This window comes from Garra rufa, chromosome 19 (assembly GCF_049309525.1).
Source record: "Garra rufa chromosome 19, GarRuf1.0, whole genome shotgun sequence".
Lineage (NCBI taxonomy): Eukaryota > Metazoa > Chordata > Actinopteri > Cypriniformes > Cyprinidae > Garra > Garra rufa.
Window position 1 is genome coordinate 8,327,578 of NC_133379.1, and position 15,443 is coordinate 8,343,020.

The 15,443-nt window shown below is 36.3% G+C and overlaps 1 protein-coding gene across 1 annotated transcript in view; it reads left to right on the forward strand.

The window, feature by feature from the left end:
- clint1b (clathrin interactor 1b) overlaps nt 1-15,293 on the forward strand; it is a 47,546-nt gene extending 32,253 nt beyond the window's left edge. The window contains exons 7-12 of the mRNA XM_073824324.1: nt 1,951-2,191; nt 2,977-3,058; nt 5,104-5,187; nt 7,973-8,238; nt 9,796-9,970; nt 13,506-15,293. Of these exons, the coding sequence (XP_073680425.1) occupies nt 1,951-2,191; nt 2,977-3,058; nt 5,104-5,187; nt 7,973-8,238; nt 9,796-9,970; nt 13,506-13,855 (1,198 nt within the window). The 3' untranslated portion in view covers nt 13,856-15,293. The remainder of the gene's footprint in view (nt 1-1,950; nt 2,192-2,976; nt 3,059-5,103; nt 5,188-7,972; nt 8,239-9,795; nt 9,971-13,505) is intronic.
- The last annotated feature ends 150 nt before the right edge of the window (nt 15,294-15,443 follow it).

Consider the following 15,443-nt stretch of genomic DNA (forward strand, 5'->3'; position numbering starts at 1 on the left):
TGTCCTCTGAAAATAACTCAACATACAGCCGTTATTGTCAAAATAGCTGACAACAAAAGTGAGTACACCCTAAGTGAACTTGTCTAAAGTGTTAGCCAAAACCAAAGTGTTAATATATTGTGTTGACAGCATTTTTATCTGGCACTGCCTTAATCATCTTAGGCATGCAATTGACCAGAGCTGCACAGGTTGTTGCTGGGATCCTCTTCCACTCCTCTATAATGGGTTCAGGTCTAGAGAAATACTTGGCCACCCCATCAACTTCACCTTCATCTTCCTCAGCAATGCAGTTGTCATATTTTTTGATGTGTTTGGGATCATTATCATGTTGGAAAACTGCCGTTCAGCCTAGTTTCTAGAGGGAAGGTATCATGTTCTGCTTCAGAATGTAAGTACATAATGGAACTCATGTTTCCCTCAATGAACTGCAGCTCCCCAGTACCAGCAGCACTCATGCAGCCCCAGACCATGATGCTACCACCACCATGCTTGACTGTTGGCAAGACACAACTTTCTTGGTACTCCTCACCATCTGAGCCAAACAAGTTTAACTTACAGTCTCATCAGACCACAGGACATGGTTCCAGTAATTCATGCTCTTGAAAAGGTTGTCTTCAGCAAACTGTTTGCAGGCTTTCTTGTGAGCCAGCTTCAGATCAGGTTTCCGTCTGGGACGACACCTATGCAAACCGACTTGTTGCAGCGTATGGTCTGATCACTGACAAGCTGACCTTCTACTTCTGCAACCTTTACGCAATGCTGGCAGCTCTCATGCATCTTTTTTTTTGAAGCCAGCTTCTGCACCTGACGCACAGAACAAGTGCTCAACTTTCTCGATTGACCCTTGCAAGGCCTGTTCCGAAATGAACTCATCTTGGTAAACCTCTACATGACCCTGACCACGGTAGTTTAACTCAGTTTCAGGGTGTTACTGAACCTTTAATAGCCTTGGCCATCTTTGTGGAGAGCAACAATTCTCAAATTCATTGTCAGGAGATGTCATGTTGAACATCCAGTGGTCAGTATGAGAGAATTGTACTTAAAGCACCTAATTTTAACTGCTCTAATACAAGATGCATAACTTTGTATGGTCCTGTCAAGCAGACAAAAACATATACATGATGAATAGGACATGTGGCTTTGCATGGTTAAACAACATATTGCTGTTATCACTTATGGTGTACTTACTTTTGTTGCCAGTGGTTTTGACAATAATGGCTGTATGTTGAGTTTTTCAGAGGACAGTAAATCATACTGCTATACAAGCTGCACATTGACTACTCTAAAATATATTTAAGTGTCTTTTCTATAGTATTGTCCTTTGAGAAGATACAGTAAAATGGTTGCTGAAATGTGAGGTGTGTACTCACTTTTGTGAGATACTGTACATCTTATTGAAGCGGTTTTTCGAAAAGGAATAAAAAGCCATCAGCTGTTGATTGAATGGTGGGAGATTAGCTGAATGTGAGCCAAAAGGGACAACTTCTTCAGGGCCCCAAAACACCCTCAGACCCCAGAGGGTTAAGCATCCTAAATGATTGGGGAAGTCTAACCTTTATTTCACTCTAAGATCAAGTTGTGACATTTTGCTAAAAAAATTATGAGGTGGACAATAAAATCAATAACATGCATTTAGAAAATACATAGCGTGAATTTTCATTTCATGCTAACTTTAGTGCTTTGAAATCTACTTTGATTAATTAAATGACCTGGGGGGTGTTCCATAAAACAAGTTTACCAAATAGGTCAGGCTTATTTCAGTTAGTCTGACATATTGTCACTTGATTTGGTTTAAAATAAGCCAGACTAACTGAAATAAGCCTGACTTATTTGGTAAACTTGGTTTATGGAACACCCCCCTGGAGATATATAAACTAGCACAGTCCTGCGCTGTAGTGTAAACTACAATATTAGTTTTCCTCTTACTGTAGTTTTCGCCTCTTCCTTTAGTGACAATGAGGAGGACAGAGTTTCACAGAATGGTCGTCCTGCAAAGTCAGAGTTTAAGGATGATGAAGAGACTGTAACAACCAAGAGCATCCAGATCACACAGACCACAGATACAATCACCTCCACCACCACTACCACCACCTCTACACGCAAACGCGGCGGAGTCCCTTCCAAAACGGTCGACCTGGGCGCAGCTGCTCATTACACTGGTGACAAAAGCAGTCCAGATGCTGACAACATGGTAAAATACTTCCCTCCAAATGTATCATGCTGTAAATGGAGCATTATCAAACGGATGGCTTTAGTGCTAATTAGGGTTGGGCCAATAGAAGATGCCAATTTTAAGTGCATATCATGTCCCATGTTTTAATTTGTAATATATTGTGTAACATTAATAATAATAATAATGTTTAAATATTTTGAAATTAGTAATCATTTAATTTGAGTCGATTTAAGCATGTATCATTTAGCTTCATTTTAGTCATTTAATAATAATAACAATGTTTAAATATTGTGTAATAAGAATCCATTTAATTTAATTTTAACCATGAATCATTTCCCATCATTTCGATAATTTAGAATATATTTGTTGTATATTGACCAGTGGCTGCCTTACATTATAAATATTCATCTGCATTTGTCCTAATAATAAAAATTAAGATGATGATGATGATGATGATGATGATAATGATAATAATAATAATAATAATAATAATAAAAGTTTAAACATTGTGAAATAAGAATTGATTATTTGTATAATATCCCATCATTTGGATAATATTATTATAGTGTTCTTATTGAATTAATATACTGTATAATATTGATAATAATAACAACAAAATCAAGCAATTTATATTAATTTTTACAAAACACATTAGGACAAAGTCTAAGACCACTGCGTTAAAAAAAGCCTGCAAAACACCTGAGTGCATCTACACTCTATAAAGTGATTAGGCTTGCAAAAGGAAGCCTGTGCTGCCTTCATGTGGTAGAAGTGGATGGTGACATTCTTCTTTCTCTTTTCAGACATCAGTGTGTCAGTCATCCAGCACAGGGCTTGCAGTTCTGTTGATGGTGGAATCAAGCTCTGGTCAACCAGTGTCTTCAGGTAAAACCCCATCAGCTGTATATTTCACATTTCAATGTTTTTTTTTTTACGCAGAGCATCACTGTTACCATTGCTTTTATTTGGGGATAGGGGTTTAAACCACTGTATGGATACCACAGCTCAATGTGTGTGGAGCATTTGTGTTGACTACTTGGTCATTGTTCATTTTTGAGCCCAATTTCCTCCATGTAGGGACTCAGACAGAAACTTTTTCCTGAAAGTTGTTGTAGCTTTTAAAGCCATGCTCCTGGAAGGTCTTCAGAGATACAGTGAGAGATGTCTAAGTGCCCCAGATGGGTGAGAGTTGTGTGTATGAGAGAGAGAAAGAACGAATAGGAGATGGGTGCACAGATGCTGCTGTCCTTCCGTATCCTGTCAGCAACCCAACAGCTGTGCTATGTCCGCTAGCATCAGTCAGGAGGTCAAGAACTGTTGCAACCAGGTTGTGACAACCTAATTGTGTGTATGTGGATGGACACGTGCATCCAGATCATTTGGTCCTATTTTCAGAGTAGAACTTTTTTTTTTTTAATTTTTGAACTTTTATTCTAAGCTTTGTAAACAGTTAGGGAAAAAGAAATTTGATTCCCAGTTATTTTGATTTGCCCACTGACAAAGAAATGATCAGTCTATAATTTAAATGGTAGGTTTAATTTAAAAGTGAGAGATGGAATAGGAAAGTATTTACTTATACTTTCCTAAAAAGTAAAAAGTATAAGTATTTAATTCCCTATCAATCAGCAAGATTTCTGGCTCCCAGGTGTCTTTTATACAGGTAACAAACTGAGATTAAGAGCACCTTCTTAAAGGGAGTGCTCCTAATCTCAGTTTGTTACCTGTATAAAAGACACCTGTCCACAGAAGCTGTCAATCAATCAGATTCCAAACTCTCCATCATGGCCAAGACCAAAGAGCTGTCCAAGGATGTCAGGGACAAGATTGTAGACCTACACAAGGCTGGAATGGGTTACAAGACCATCGCCAAGCAGCTTGGTGAGAAGGTGACAACAGATGTTGAGATTATTCACAAATGGAAGAAACGCAAAATAATCTCCCTCGGTCTGGGGCTCCATGCAAGATCTCACCTTGTGGAGTTTCAATGATCATGAGAACTGTGAGGAATCAACCCAGAACTACACAGGAGGATCTTGTCAATGATCTCAAGGCAGCTGGGACCATAGTCACCAAGAAAACAATTGGTAACACACTACGCCGTGAAGGACTGAAATCCTACAGCGGCCATAAGGTCCCATCTGAAGTTGGACATCTGAATGATTCAGAGGAGAACTGGGTAAAAGTGTTGTGGTCAGATAAGATCAAAATTTAGCTCTTTGGCATCAAATCAGGAGGAGAAAAGCTGCTTATGACCCCAAGAACACCATCCCCACCGTCAAACATGGAGGTGAAAGGCTTTGGGGGTGTTTTTTGTCTAAGGGAACAGGACAACTGCACCGCATCAAAGGGACGATGTACCGTCAGGGCCAGGGCATTGAAAATGGGTCCTGGATGGGTATTCCAGCATTACAATGACTCAAAACACACGGCCAAGGCAACAAAGGAGTTGCTCAAGAAGCAGCGCATTAAGGTCCTGGAGTGGCCTAGCCAGTCTCCAGACCTTAATCCCACAGAAAATCTGTGGAAGGAGTTTAAGGTTGAAGTTGCCAAATATCAGCCTCGAAATTTTAATGACTTGGAGAGGACCTGCAAAGAGGAGTGGGGCAAAATCCCTCCTGAGATGTGTGCAAACCTGGTGGCCAACTACAAGAAATGTCAACAAGGGTTTTGCCACCAAGTCATGTTTTCAGAAGAGATCAAATACTTATTTCATTCATCAAAATGCAAATCAATTTAAAAAAATTTAAAAATGTTTTTCTGGATTTTTTTGTTATTCTGTCTCACTGTTCAAATAAAACTACCATTAAAATTATAAACTGAAAATGTCTTTGTCAGTGAGCAAACGTACAAAATCAGCAGGGGATCAAATATTTGTTTTCCCTCACTGTAGTTACTTTCTAAAGACTGTGTATCATCTTAATGTTTTGCAGGAGGAAACTCAGATCTCATTGGTGACTTTGCCGACTTCTCCTCACCTGCTGCCGCTGCCTCTGCCAGTCTCCCGTCAGCTGCTGGTATGTGACCCAACTGCACAGTACACACCTGCACAAGGGCCAAAACTATATTTTTACCTCATCTGACAATGTCTTACAAACTGTAAATGTCTGTAATATGCATTTTTTCATGGTAAAGCATTACCGTAAGTACATGTAATATCACCTCTCAGTGAAGAATTGCGCTAATTCAAGGGGTTTAAACTTTCATGTGTTCTACTACTATGCACTACTCAAGCACGTGTGGTTTTTAGCATCTGCTGTTTCACTATATAAAACATTAATTTAATCTCCAAAACTACTAAAATATTATTAAATACATTTTTGTAAGAATTTAATTTAACTCTATTATTATTATTATTATTATTATTATTTAAATTTTAATGATGCTGAATTAAAAAAAACAAAAGCCAATAAAATAACCACACTTTCACTGAAAGAAAAACAATAAAATTGGACAGAAAATATCTTAATATTAATACATTGTTTTTATTCAGTTATATGCAACAGAATTCAATTTAGCAGATTTTTTTTGTTATTATTATTCATGTGGGAAGATGATTAATAACCATGTAGTTTTTAATTTTCATTAATTTTTCTTTCTTGTTTTCATTTTAGTAATACAGCACTTTTTTGCCAGAAAAGAAGGAATTGTTAAATTTACTTGAAATTTAAGTTTTAAAAATTGTATTCAATTGGTAATGATTTATGCCTTCATTTGAATAATACTGTTTTTAAAAATGTATTTGTCTTAATTCATAAATCCAGAAAAATTAAAGCAGACAACACACTTTTTGAAAAGAGAAAACATTTCATAAGTCCCTACTATTGTAAAAAATAGATTAATAGTTTAAGTTGTATTATTTCGGTTGAATAGAAATGCTTTTTATTTTTAAAATGTATTTAAATTATTAAAACAAAATACTAAAATATTAATGAATTTGGGAAAATCAAACAAAATTAAAATGCATAAAAAAAAATGGATTGCATCAGGCTCGAAAAATGCCATTTTTGATAAACTTTCTTACAAGTTAAGATTTTTTTTGCTGATTTAGACATGCTTTTGATTACTAAATGTAATTTAAATGTAATTTAACTTTCTTTAGTAGATGTTTAGCATATCATTCCATTGATACGATTATTCATTTTGTGGTTTGGAGAATAATTTTAGAAGTAGCATCTGCAGAGTTTGTGATTAATTAAGCATTTACAAAGTTATTACAGCTATTCAACACGTATTCCACTTAACAGAGAGAAATGGGTGTGCTTGGGTTGACTTTTCCCATCATCCTCTTCCCTCTCTGGGTCTTGGCTCAATGTAGAGCGAGTGGCACTTTGCTGGTGGGCAGGATGATGACAATTCTGGTGGCTTGTCTGAAATATGATTGGGGTAGCAACACACGACACAGTGAAATATTGATGAGTGACTGAGGGGTCCAGATGGAGCTGCTACCTGCTGAGTGTTATGAGCACAGACACACGTCAGCTCCCATCATCCATGCCCCATCTCCCCTGACAGACACTCACTCCTTAAGAGCAGTGTGTGTACGTGTGAGGATCCGGTTAAAAGTCCTCAAGAACGGCCACACAACTGTGAACCAATAACCTTGTCAGTAGGAGAATTAACACAAATCAATAATAAACATGTATGTAAGCATTAATACAGAGTTCTACTAGGAGTTCTAATGACAGGAACAGTTGGAAAAGATGATTCAGCTCAAGGTGTTCCCCAGTTAAACCTTGGAAATGTATAAATGTCAACCAACATGCAAAACCAATATGAGACAAAAAGAAAAAAAATGTAAATGTCAGTGCTTACCAAGTCTGCATTTATTTGATTAGAAGTTCAGTAAAAAATCAAATCAAATAAAAAAATATATAAAAATAGCAATATTGTGAAAATGTTACAATAAAAAAAATGATTTCTTCATTTTTTTTTTGCTGAATTTTAAGCTTCATTACTCCAGTCTTGAGTTTCATTACTGTGCTGCTTAATATTTTATTTTCTTTGATTAATCTGATAAATGAGAACTATGGGGGCCTATTTCCACCACTAAATTAAAAAAAGGTAATTGTGACTTTCTGTCTTGCAATTGCGTGATAAACTAACAATTGCAAATCATAAAGTCAGAAAAGCTAGATATAAACTCTAAATTCTAAACTTTTTTTATCGCAGTTGCGAGTTTATCTTACAGTTCTGACTTTATAACTCACAATTGTGAGTTTCTCTTATAATTCTGAGAAAAGAATTGAGATTCAAAAAAAGCATGCAAATAAAATAGTATTTTTTCCCCCCTCATAATTGGACTTTATAACTCACATTTGCGAGTTTCTCTCAATTCTAAGAAAAGTCATCAGAATTGTGATTAAAAAAGTCAGAATTGCAAGATAGACTTGCAATTGTAAGAAAATGACTTCTTTTTTTTTCTTTTTTTTTTTTACCTCAGATTTGGACTTTACAGCCATTTCTCTCACAATTCTGGGAAAAGTCGTCATCGTCATTTGCAAGTCTAATTCTAATTGTACTATTTTTCTTACAAAATGTAAACTCGCGAAATGTAAACTCACAATTGCATGAAAAAGACAGAATTGTGAGAAAAGTGGCATAAATGGGCTTTCATAGAGAACAGCATTTATTTGAAAAAGTAACAGTGCCTTTACTTAAGTCTGTTAAGACTTTTCATCAATTTAATGCATTTCGGCTAAATAAAAGTAGTAATTTCTTTGGGGAAAAATCTTACTGACCCTACATTATTTGAAATGAAATAATTTGTGTAATTTATTTGATGGTTCTCTATCTCCTCAGGTTCGCTGACTACTGGTAACGGTGAGTTTGGTGACTGGAACGCCTTTTCTTCCACCAGTCCTCCTGCTGTCACTACTCAGTCTGCCATCCCAGACCTGTTCAGTGATGTGCCCGCTCCAGCCGCCCCCGTGCCCACATCCACCCAACCACCTTCCGCTGACCTCTTTGACCTGATAAACCCCAACAACAGCAGCCTCAGCGCATCCCAAAGCATGACCTTCAACATGTGCCCGCAGAACGCAACCACACCTCTGTCCAGATCACAGGTAAACGCTGATTCGGTTTATCAGAAAGGCTTCCCAGAACTGCAGATTTACCAACCTGCATGCATTTTGCATAGCAGGTATACATTTTGACCTCAAATGGGCTTTCGCACTGTAGTTCTAGGTACTCAGTTCTAGGAACCAGCCAGAATGGTGGTGCAATTTGAAGCATAATAGAAACGCAGCTACTGTAATGTTCAAATAATGATGTAGTTGGACCTTCCTGTGACTGTCTTCTAGCTGATGACATGCAGGACTCATTTTTAGGTGTCACACACAACATAAAGTTTCAAGGCTGACAGCCGTGTTTAAATTTTGAACAGCAGTGTTCCATGAATTGGAAGGCTGTTTCAAAGAGAGCATTCATGAAGTGTTGCCATGTTCGCTTATTATAAGGAATGCGTTTAATGCATAAAAAAGATAAAACGACACAGAGGTACAGGTGCAGGTTGTGGCATTTTGGTTTATTTCCAAGATATAGCTTTTGAATTTAAGTTTATGGTCTTGTTCTTGTTTGCTTTTTCTTCCTAGATCTGGCAACACTAATACAGGGTGTTCGTGGATCTTAAAAAGTCTTAAAATGTCTTAAATTCAGTTTCGATGAGTCTTATACATTTCCGCTAATAAATGTCTTCAGTCTAATGAACTGAAGATATTTTTCTCCACCTGCAGTAGGTACTGCGTCTTCAGACAGTCGCAGTGGCAGAAAACAGGTCGAACTACCTTTTTTCTATATATAATGTTCTCAATAATGATAATAAATATAGGTCGAGCTAGCTGACCACCAGCCTTCGAGATATTCGAGAACGGCTGAATGGATTTCAAAACGGTAAAACTCAACTTATTAACTTGGGGGGAGTTGGAGAATGAGCCTATTTCCAAAAAAGTGGAGTGTTCCTTTAAATTTGACTTGTTCATATCTGCAGAAACCCTGTAATAAATCAAGACATGCATTGTTCCGTGGATTTTTTTTATTTTTTATTTTTGTACCGCACATAAAAGAGGAAACAACTCTGATGCTACTTTTTTTGTAAATGCGGTGGTCACTACCTGAATTTTTTCAAGTTAATTTAGTTATAGAATGTGCTTGTTACTTCTGTAAAATACTGAATGTTTATCTTTGTTTATCTTTGGAACACAAATTAAGATATTTTTGATTAAATCCGAGAGCTTTCTGACCCTCCATAGACAGGGTCTTGCCATATTCAGGGTCCAGAAAAATACCAAGAACATCGACAAAATGGTTCAAGTGACATCATTGGTTCAACTGTTATTTAATGAAGCTTTGAGAATGCTACTACTTTTTGTGCGCCTTGAAAGTAAAAAGACCCTTGCTGTCTATGGAGGGTCAAAAAGTGCTTGGATTTCATCAAAAATATCTTAATTTGTGTTCTGAAGGTGAACGAAAGTCTTACGGTTTTGAAACATGAGGTTGAGGAATTAATGACAGAATTTTCATTTTTATGTGAACCTTATGAGTTTAATAGGGTGTATTCTATTGTAATTGTAATATTTCATTTACAGTAATTTTCTTCCTGCTCTTTTTTTTTTTTTTGTCAGACAATAGGGGGTCCGTTATTGCCCCAGCAGATGGGACTACAGAAGTCAGGTGGGAAGATATCAATGCCTGCCACCTGGTCAGACCCAAGCGTAAACATCAGCCTGGATTTCCTGTCTGCAGGCCTGAACCCTCCCAAACCCACACAGCCCACACTCAACACCATGATGCAGCAAGGTTAGAAACCCTAAACAGTCTCCATTGTGTTTTTTTCTACTCTGTCAATTATCTTCCTTGATTAAAGGGGTCATATGATTTTGTGTATTTGGTGTAAGTCAATGTTTATGCAGATTGAGGTTCAGAAAACATTATTTTCCACATACTGTACATTATTGCTGCTGCTCTCTGCCCCACCTTTATGAAACACTTAGATTTTTACAAAACTCATCAATGATGCTAAGCGAGGTGTTCTCTGATTGGCCAGCTATCCGGTGCATTGTGATTGGCGGAATACCTCAATCCCTTCGGTGTACTATTTCTGATACATTTAAACTCATTCAAACTAACTTGTTAATTATTCTAGAAACTTACTAGTAACATGCTAATCATGCTAGAATCATGTTAACAACATGCTAGTAACATGCTACTCATGTTATAAATATGTAAGTAGCATGCTAATCATGCTAGAATCATGCTAACAACATGCTAATTATGTAAGAAACATGCTAGCAACATGATAATCATGCTAGTGACTGATTAATCATGTTAACAACATTCTAGTAACATGTTAATCATGATAAAATCTTGCTAACAACATGCTAGTAACATGCTAATCATGCTAGCAACATGTTAGTAACTTGCAAATGATGTTAAAACATGTTAACAACATGTTAATATGCTGATCGTGACAAAATCTTGCTAGCAACATGCTAGTAACATTGTTAATCATGTTAAAAAATTGCTAACAACATGTTAGTAACTTGCTAATCATGCTAGGAACTTGCTAATCACGTTAGCAACATGTTAGTAACTTACTAATCATGGTAGCAACATGCTAATAGCATGCTAATCGTGATATAATCATGCTAGTAACATGCTAATCATGCTAGCAACATGCTAGGAACTTGCTAATCACGTTAGCAAAATGCTAGCAAAAAGCTAGTAACATGCTAATCATGATAAAATCATCTTAGCAACATGTTAGTAAAATGTCAATCATGCTAGAATCATGTTACTAATGCTAGTAACTTGCAAATGTTGCAAACAATATGTTAGTAACATGCAGCATGCTAGTAACATGTTAATCATGTTAAAAAATTGCTAACAACATGTTAATAACTTGCTAATGCTAGCAACATGGTAGGAACTTGCTAATCACGTTAGCAACATGTTAGTAACTTACTAATCATGGTAGCAACATGCTAATAGCATGCTAATCGTGATATAATCATGCTAGTAACATGCTAATCATGCTAACAACATGTTAGTAACATGTCAATCATGGTAAAATCATGTTAGCAAAATGCTGGTTAAATGCTAAGCATGTTCGAAACATGCTAGCAACATGCGAATAACATGCTAATCGTGATAAAATCATCTTAGCAACATGCTAGTAACATGGTAAGCATGTTCGAAACATGTTAACAACAAACTAGTAACATGCTAATCATGTTAAAAATGTGTTAACATATTAGTAACTTGCTAATCATGTTAACAACATACTAGTGTCATGCTAATCATTGTAGCAACATGCTAGTAACTTGCTAATCATGCTAGCAAAAAGCTAGTAACATGCTAATCATGATAAAATCATCTTAGCAACATGTTAGTAAAATGTCAATCATGCTAGAATCATGTTACAAATGCTAGTAACTTGCAAATGTTGCAAACAATATGTTAGTAACATGCAGCATGCTAGTAACATGCTAATCATGTAAAAAAAATTGCTAACAACTTGTTAATCATGCTAGCAACATGCTAGGAACTTGTTAATCACGTTAACATGTTAGTAACTTACTAATCATGGTAGCAACAAGCTAATAGCATGCTAATCGTGATATAATCATGCTAGTAACATGCTAATCATGCTAGCAACATGCTAGTAACTTGCTAATCATGCTAACAACATGTTAGTAACATGTTAATCATGGTAAAATCATGTTAGCAAAATGCTAGTTACATGCTAAGCATGTTCGAAACATGTTAACAACAAACTAGTAACATGCTAATCATGTTAAAAATGTGTTAACATATTAGTAACTTGCTAATCATGCTAACAACATGCTAGTGCCATGCTAATCATTGTAGCAACATGCTAGTAACTGGCAAATCATGCTAACAACATGTTAGTAACTTACTAATCATGCTAGCAAAAAGCTAGTAACATGCTAATCATGATAAAATCATCTTAGCAACATGTTAGTAAAATGTCAATCATGCTAGAATCATGTTACAAATGCTAGTAACTTGCAAATGTTGCAAACAATATGTTAGTAACATGCAGCATGCTAGTAACTTGATAATCATGTTAAAAAATTGCTAACAGCATGTTAGTAACTTGCTAATCATGCTAGGAACTTGCTAATCACGTTAGCAACATGTTAGTAACTTACTAATCATGGTAGCAACATGCTAATAGCATGCTAATCGTGATATAATCATGCTAGTATCATGCTAGCAACATGCTAGTAACTTGCTAATCATGCTAACAACATGTTAGTAACATTTTAATCATGGTAAAATCATGTTAGCAAAATGCTAGTTACATGCTAAGCATGTTTGAAACATGTTAACAACAAACTAGTAACATGCTAATCGTGTTAAAAATGTGTTAACATATTAGTAACTTGCTAATCATGCTAACAACATGCTAGTGCCATGCTAGTCATTGTAGCAACATGCTAGTAACTTGCAAATCATGCTAACAACATGCTAGTAACTTATTAATCATGCTAGCAAAAAGCTAGTAACATGCTAATCATGATAAAATCATCTTAGCAACATGTTAGTAAAATGTCAATCATGCTAGAATCATGTTACAAATGCTAGTAACTTGCAAATGTTGCAAACAATATGTTAGTAACATGCAGCATGCTAGCAACATGCTAATCATGTTAAAAAATTGCTAACAACATGTTAGTAACTTGCTAATCATGCTAGGAACTTGCTAATCACGTTAGCAACATGTTAGTAACTTACTAATCATGGTAGCAACATGCTAATAGCATGCTAATCGTGATATAATCATGCTAGCAACATGCTAGTAACTTGTTAATCATGCTAACGACGTGTTAGTAACATGTTAATCATGGTAAAATCATGTTAGCAAAATGCTAGTTACATGCTAAGCATGTTCGAAACATGCTAGCAACATGCAAATCGTGATAAAATCATCTTAGCAACATGCTAGTAACATGCTAAGCATGTTTGAAACATGTTAACAACAAACTAGTAACATGCTAATCATGCTAGAATCATGCTGCAACATGTGAGTAACTTGCAAATGTTAATAATATGCTAGTAACATGTTAAAAATGTGTTAACAACATGTTAGTGACATGCTAATCATGATAGCAACATACTATTGACTTATCAATCTATCAAACTTTAAGCTTTTAAAACTACTTTAAACTTCAAACTATTTCAGACAGTCAAACTTAATTAAAACGTTACAACTTTTTAAACTTTCTGGTCCAGCTTTCTCAAGCCAACTTAAAGTTTGTCTTGACAAACTTTTTTTTTATCTAGTTTAATTGTAATGTTTCTCATTTAGGTGTTCAGCCACCGTTGAACTTGGTCACCCAGAATTTCGCCGGAATGACACTGAATGCCCAGCCCTCGGCGGCCGCTCCCAGACCAGGAGTGAACCCCATGATGTCCGGGGGGACCATGGGCATGGGAATGCCTCCTACTATGGCCACTGGCACCGTGGGAATGGGCTCTGTAGGTATTGGAGGAATGCCTGTCAATCAAGGACTCATGGGCGTGAACATGATGCCCGCTGGAGTAGGCCTGCAAGGAGCCCTCAGCATGCCCGGCGTGGGGATCGGCCAGGGCATGAACCCCGCCATGGTGCAACCTAAACAAGATGCCTTTGCAAACTTTGGCAACTTTGGAAAATGAAGGCTGATCCACTCACTCCAAGAGGGTTAACGGTCCAAATACACCTTCTTGCACAAAGAAGGAGCTGCATCCAGTAAAATGGACAAAACTGACAAAATTAGTCCGTGTCACGACTCTTCAATCATTTGTCTTTATTCGTTAACAGATACAGAAAAAAAACACACACACAACTACACAAGAATCTGCTTTTCTTTTATGTGGGGTTGTTAATCGAAGGGTGGATTTTTTTGTAAATGGTGCAAAGCATATACTTTTAAAGGAAAAAAGATGACTGTGTGCTGTTTGGTACATTTTTCCACTGTCTGTTTCATAACAGAAACTTTTTTTTTCTTTTTCCATCACGGCCCTGTTCACCATTTCAAAAACGACTGATTTCAGAAATTACCTCATAATTTGCATTTATTCATGCTGTGATTTTAAAGGTTGATTTGTAAATATCTCCGTGTGCAAAAAATAAATTATTTACTCACCTCTCAGATGGTATAAGATGGAACAGTTTACCACAGGTCCTTAATATTTACTCATGTTTTTGTTTTTGGTTTGAATTGTTAGTCACTCCTTATATTCCGTTATCACTCCAGCATTTTTTTTTTTTTGTTACAGACTATATCTGTAGATATAGTTTGAGTACTTTTGTGTAGCAAGCTGCCTGACCGTAATTTGAATAGTGTGCCTGCCTGGGAAATGGCCACCTTTTTAATAATACAAATGTGTGAAGGTTATTAACAGTACTTGATGAATCCAGAACTGTCTTAGAGAGGATGTGTTACATGAAAAAGCGAAAGCCATTAGATTTCCTAAATGACATGGATGGGGATAGCGCTACATACGTTCATCTAATGTGAAGATTTTCTGATGAGTGCTTTGACGGTAGCAGGAGTAGTGTTACACATTTCTAGTAACTACTTGAATTGGTATTTATAATGCCTCATAATCATATCCGTTATGTATCCTTTTCTTGCATGTGTGTCGATTTTACAGTTTCGAGCATTGTTGCGGGTCAGTGTTAAATTTCTGAAATGTCTGTCGTGGGATTATATGATGGCTATGGAATGGATGAACGCATTGTGAACCCCAAATGAAGTTTACTCGTCACTTTTTTTCCTTGGTTTTAAACATTCGGTTTTGTCCATTTTTCATATGCTGCTTTACAAGGGGCCCTCCATCAGGCACTGAGGCATTATGTTCAAAATGACCAAATCTTTATTTTATTACTATTTAGATTTATTCCATAGTGGTTTAGTTTCTTATTTTAATACTTAACATTATACAGAGAGATCCTGTGCATATATACATTGTTGTAGACATGGGTGAATCGAGTAAACACTTCTTAGTTTATGCAAATGTAAAGAGAAACATCCAATCGAGCGCCTCTTTCATTCTAGTTTCTTTTCAGTTTTTGATTTTATTGTACTGACAAATTTTGTTTAACATTAAACGATTTCATCAAAAATGCCTTTGTGACTTCAATGGTGTCTAGCTTTTAGTGTGATTGGTTCTTAGTCTTTAAACTTAAATTGAAGATGCATAGATGGATAATACCTTACGTTTTCTACAACTTAGTGCCTTTATTGATCCCATATAAAGA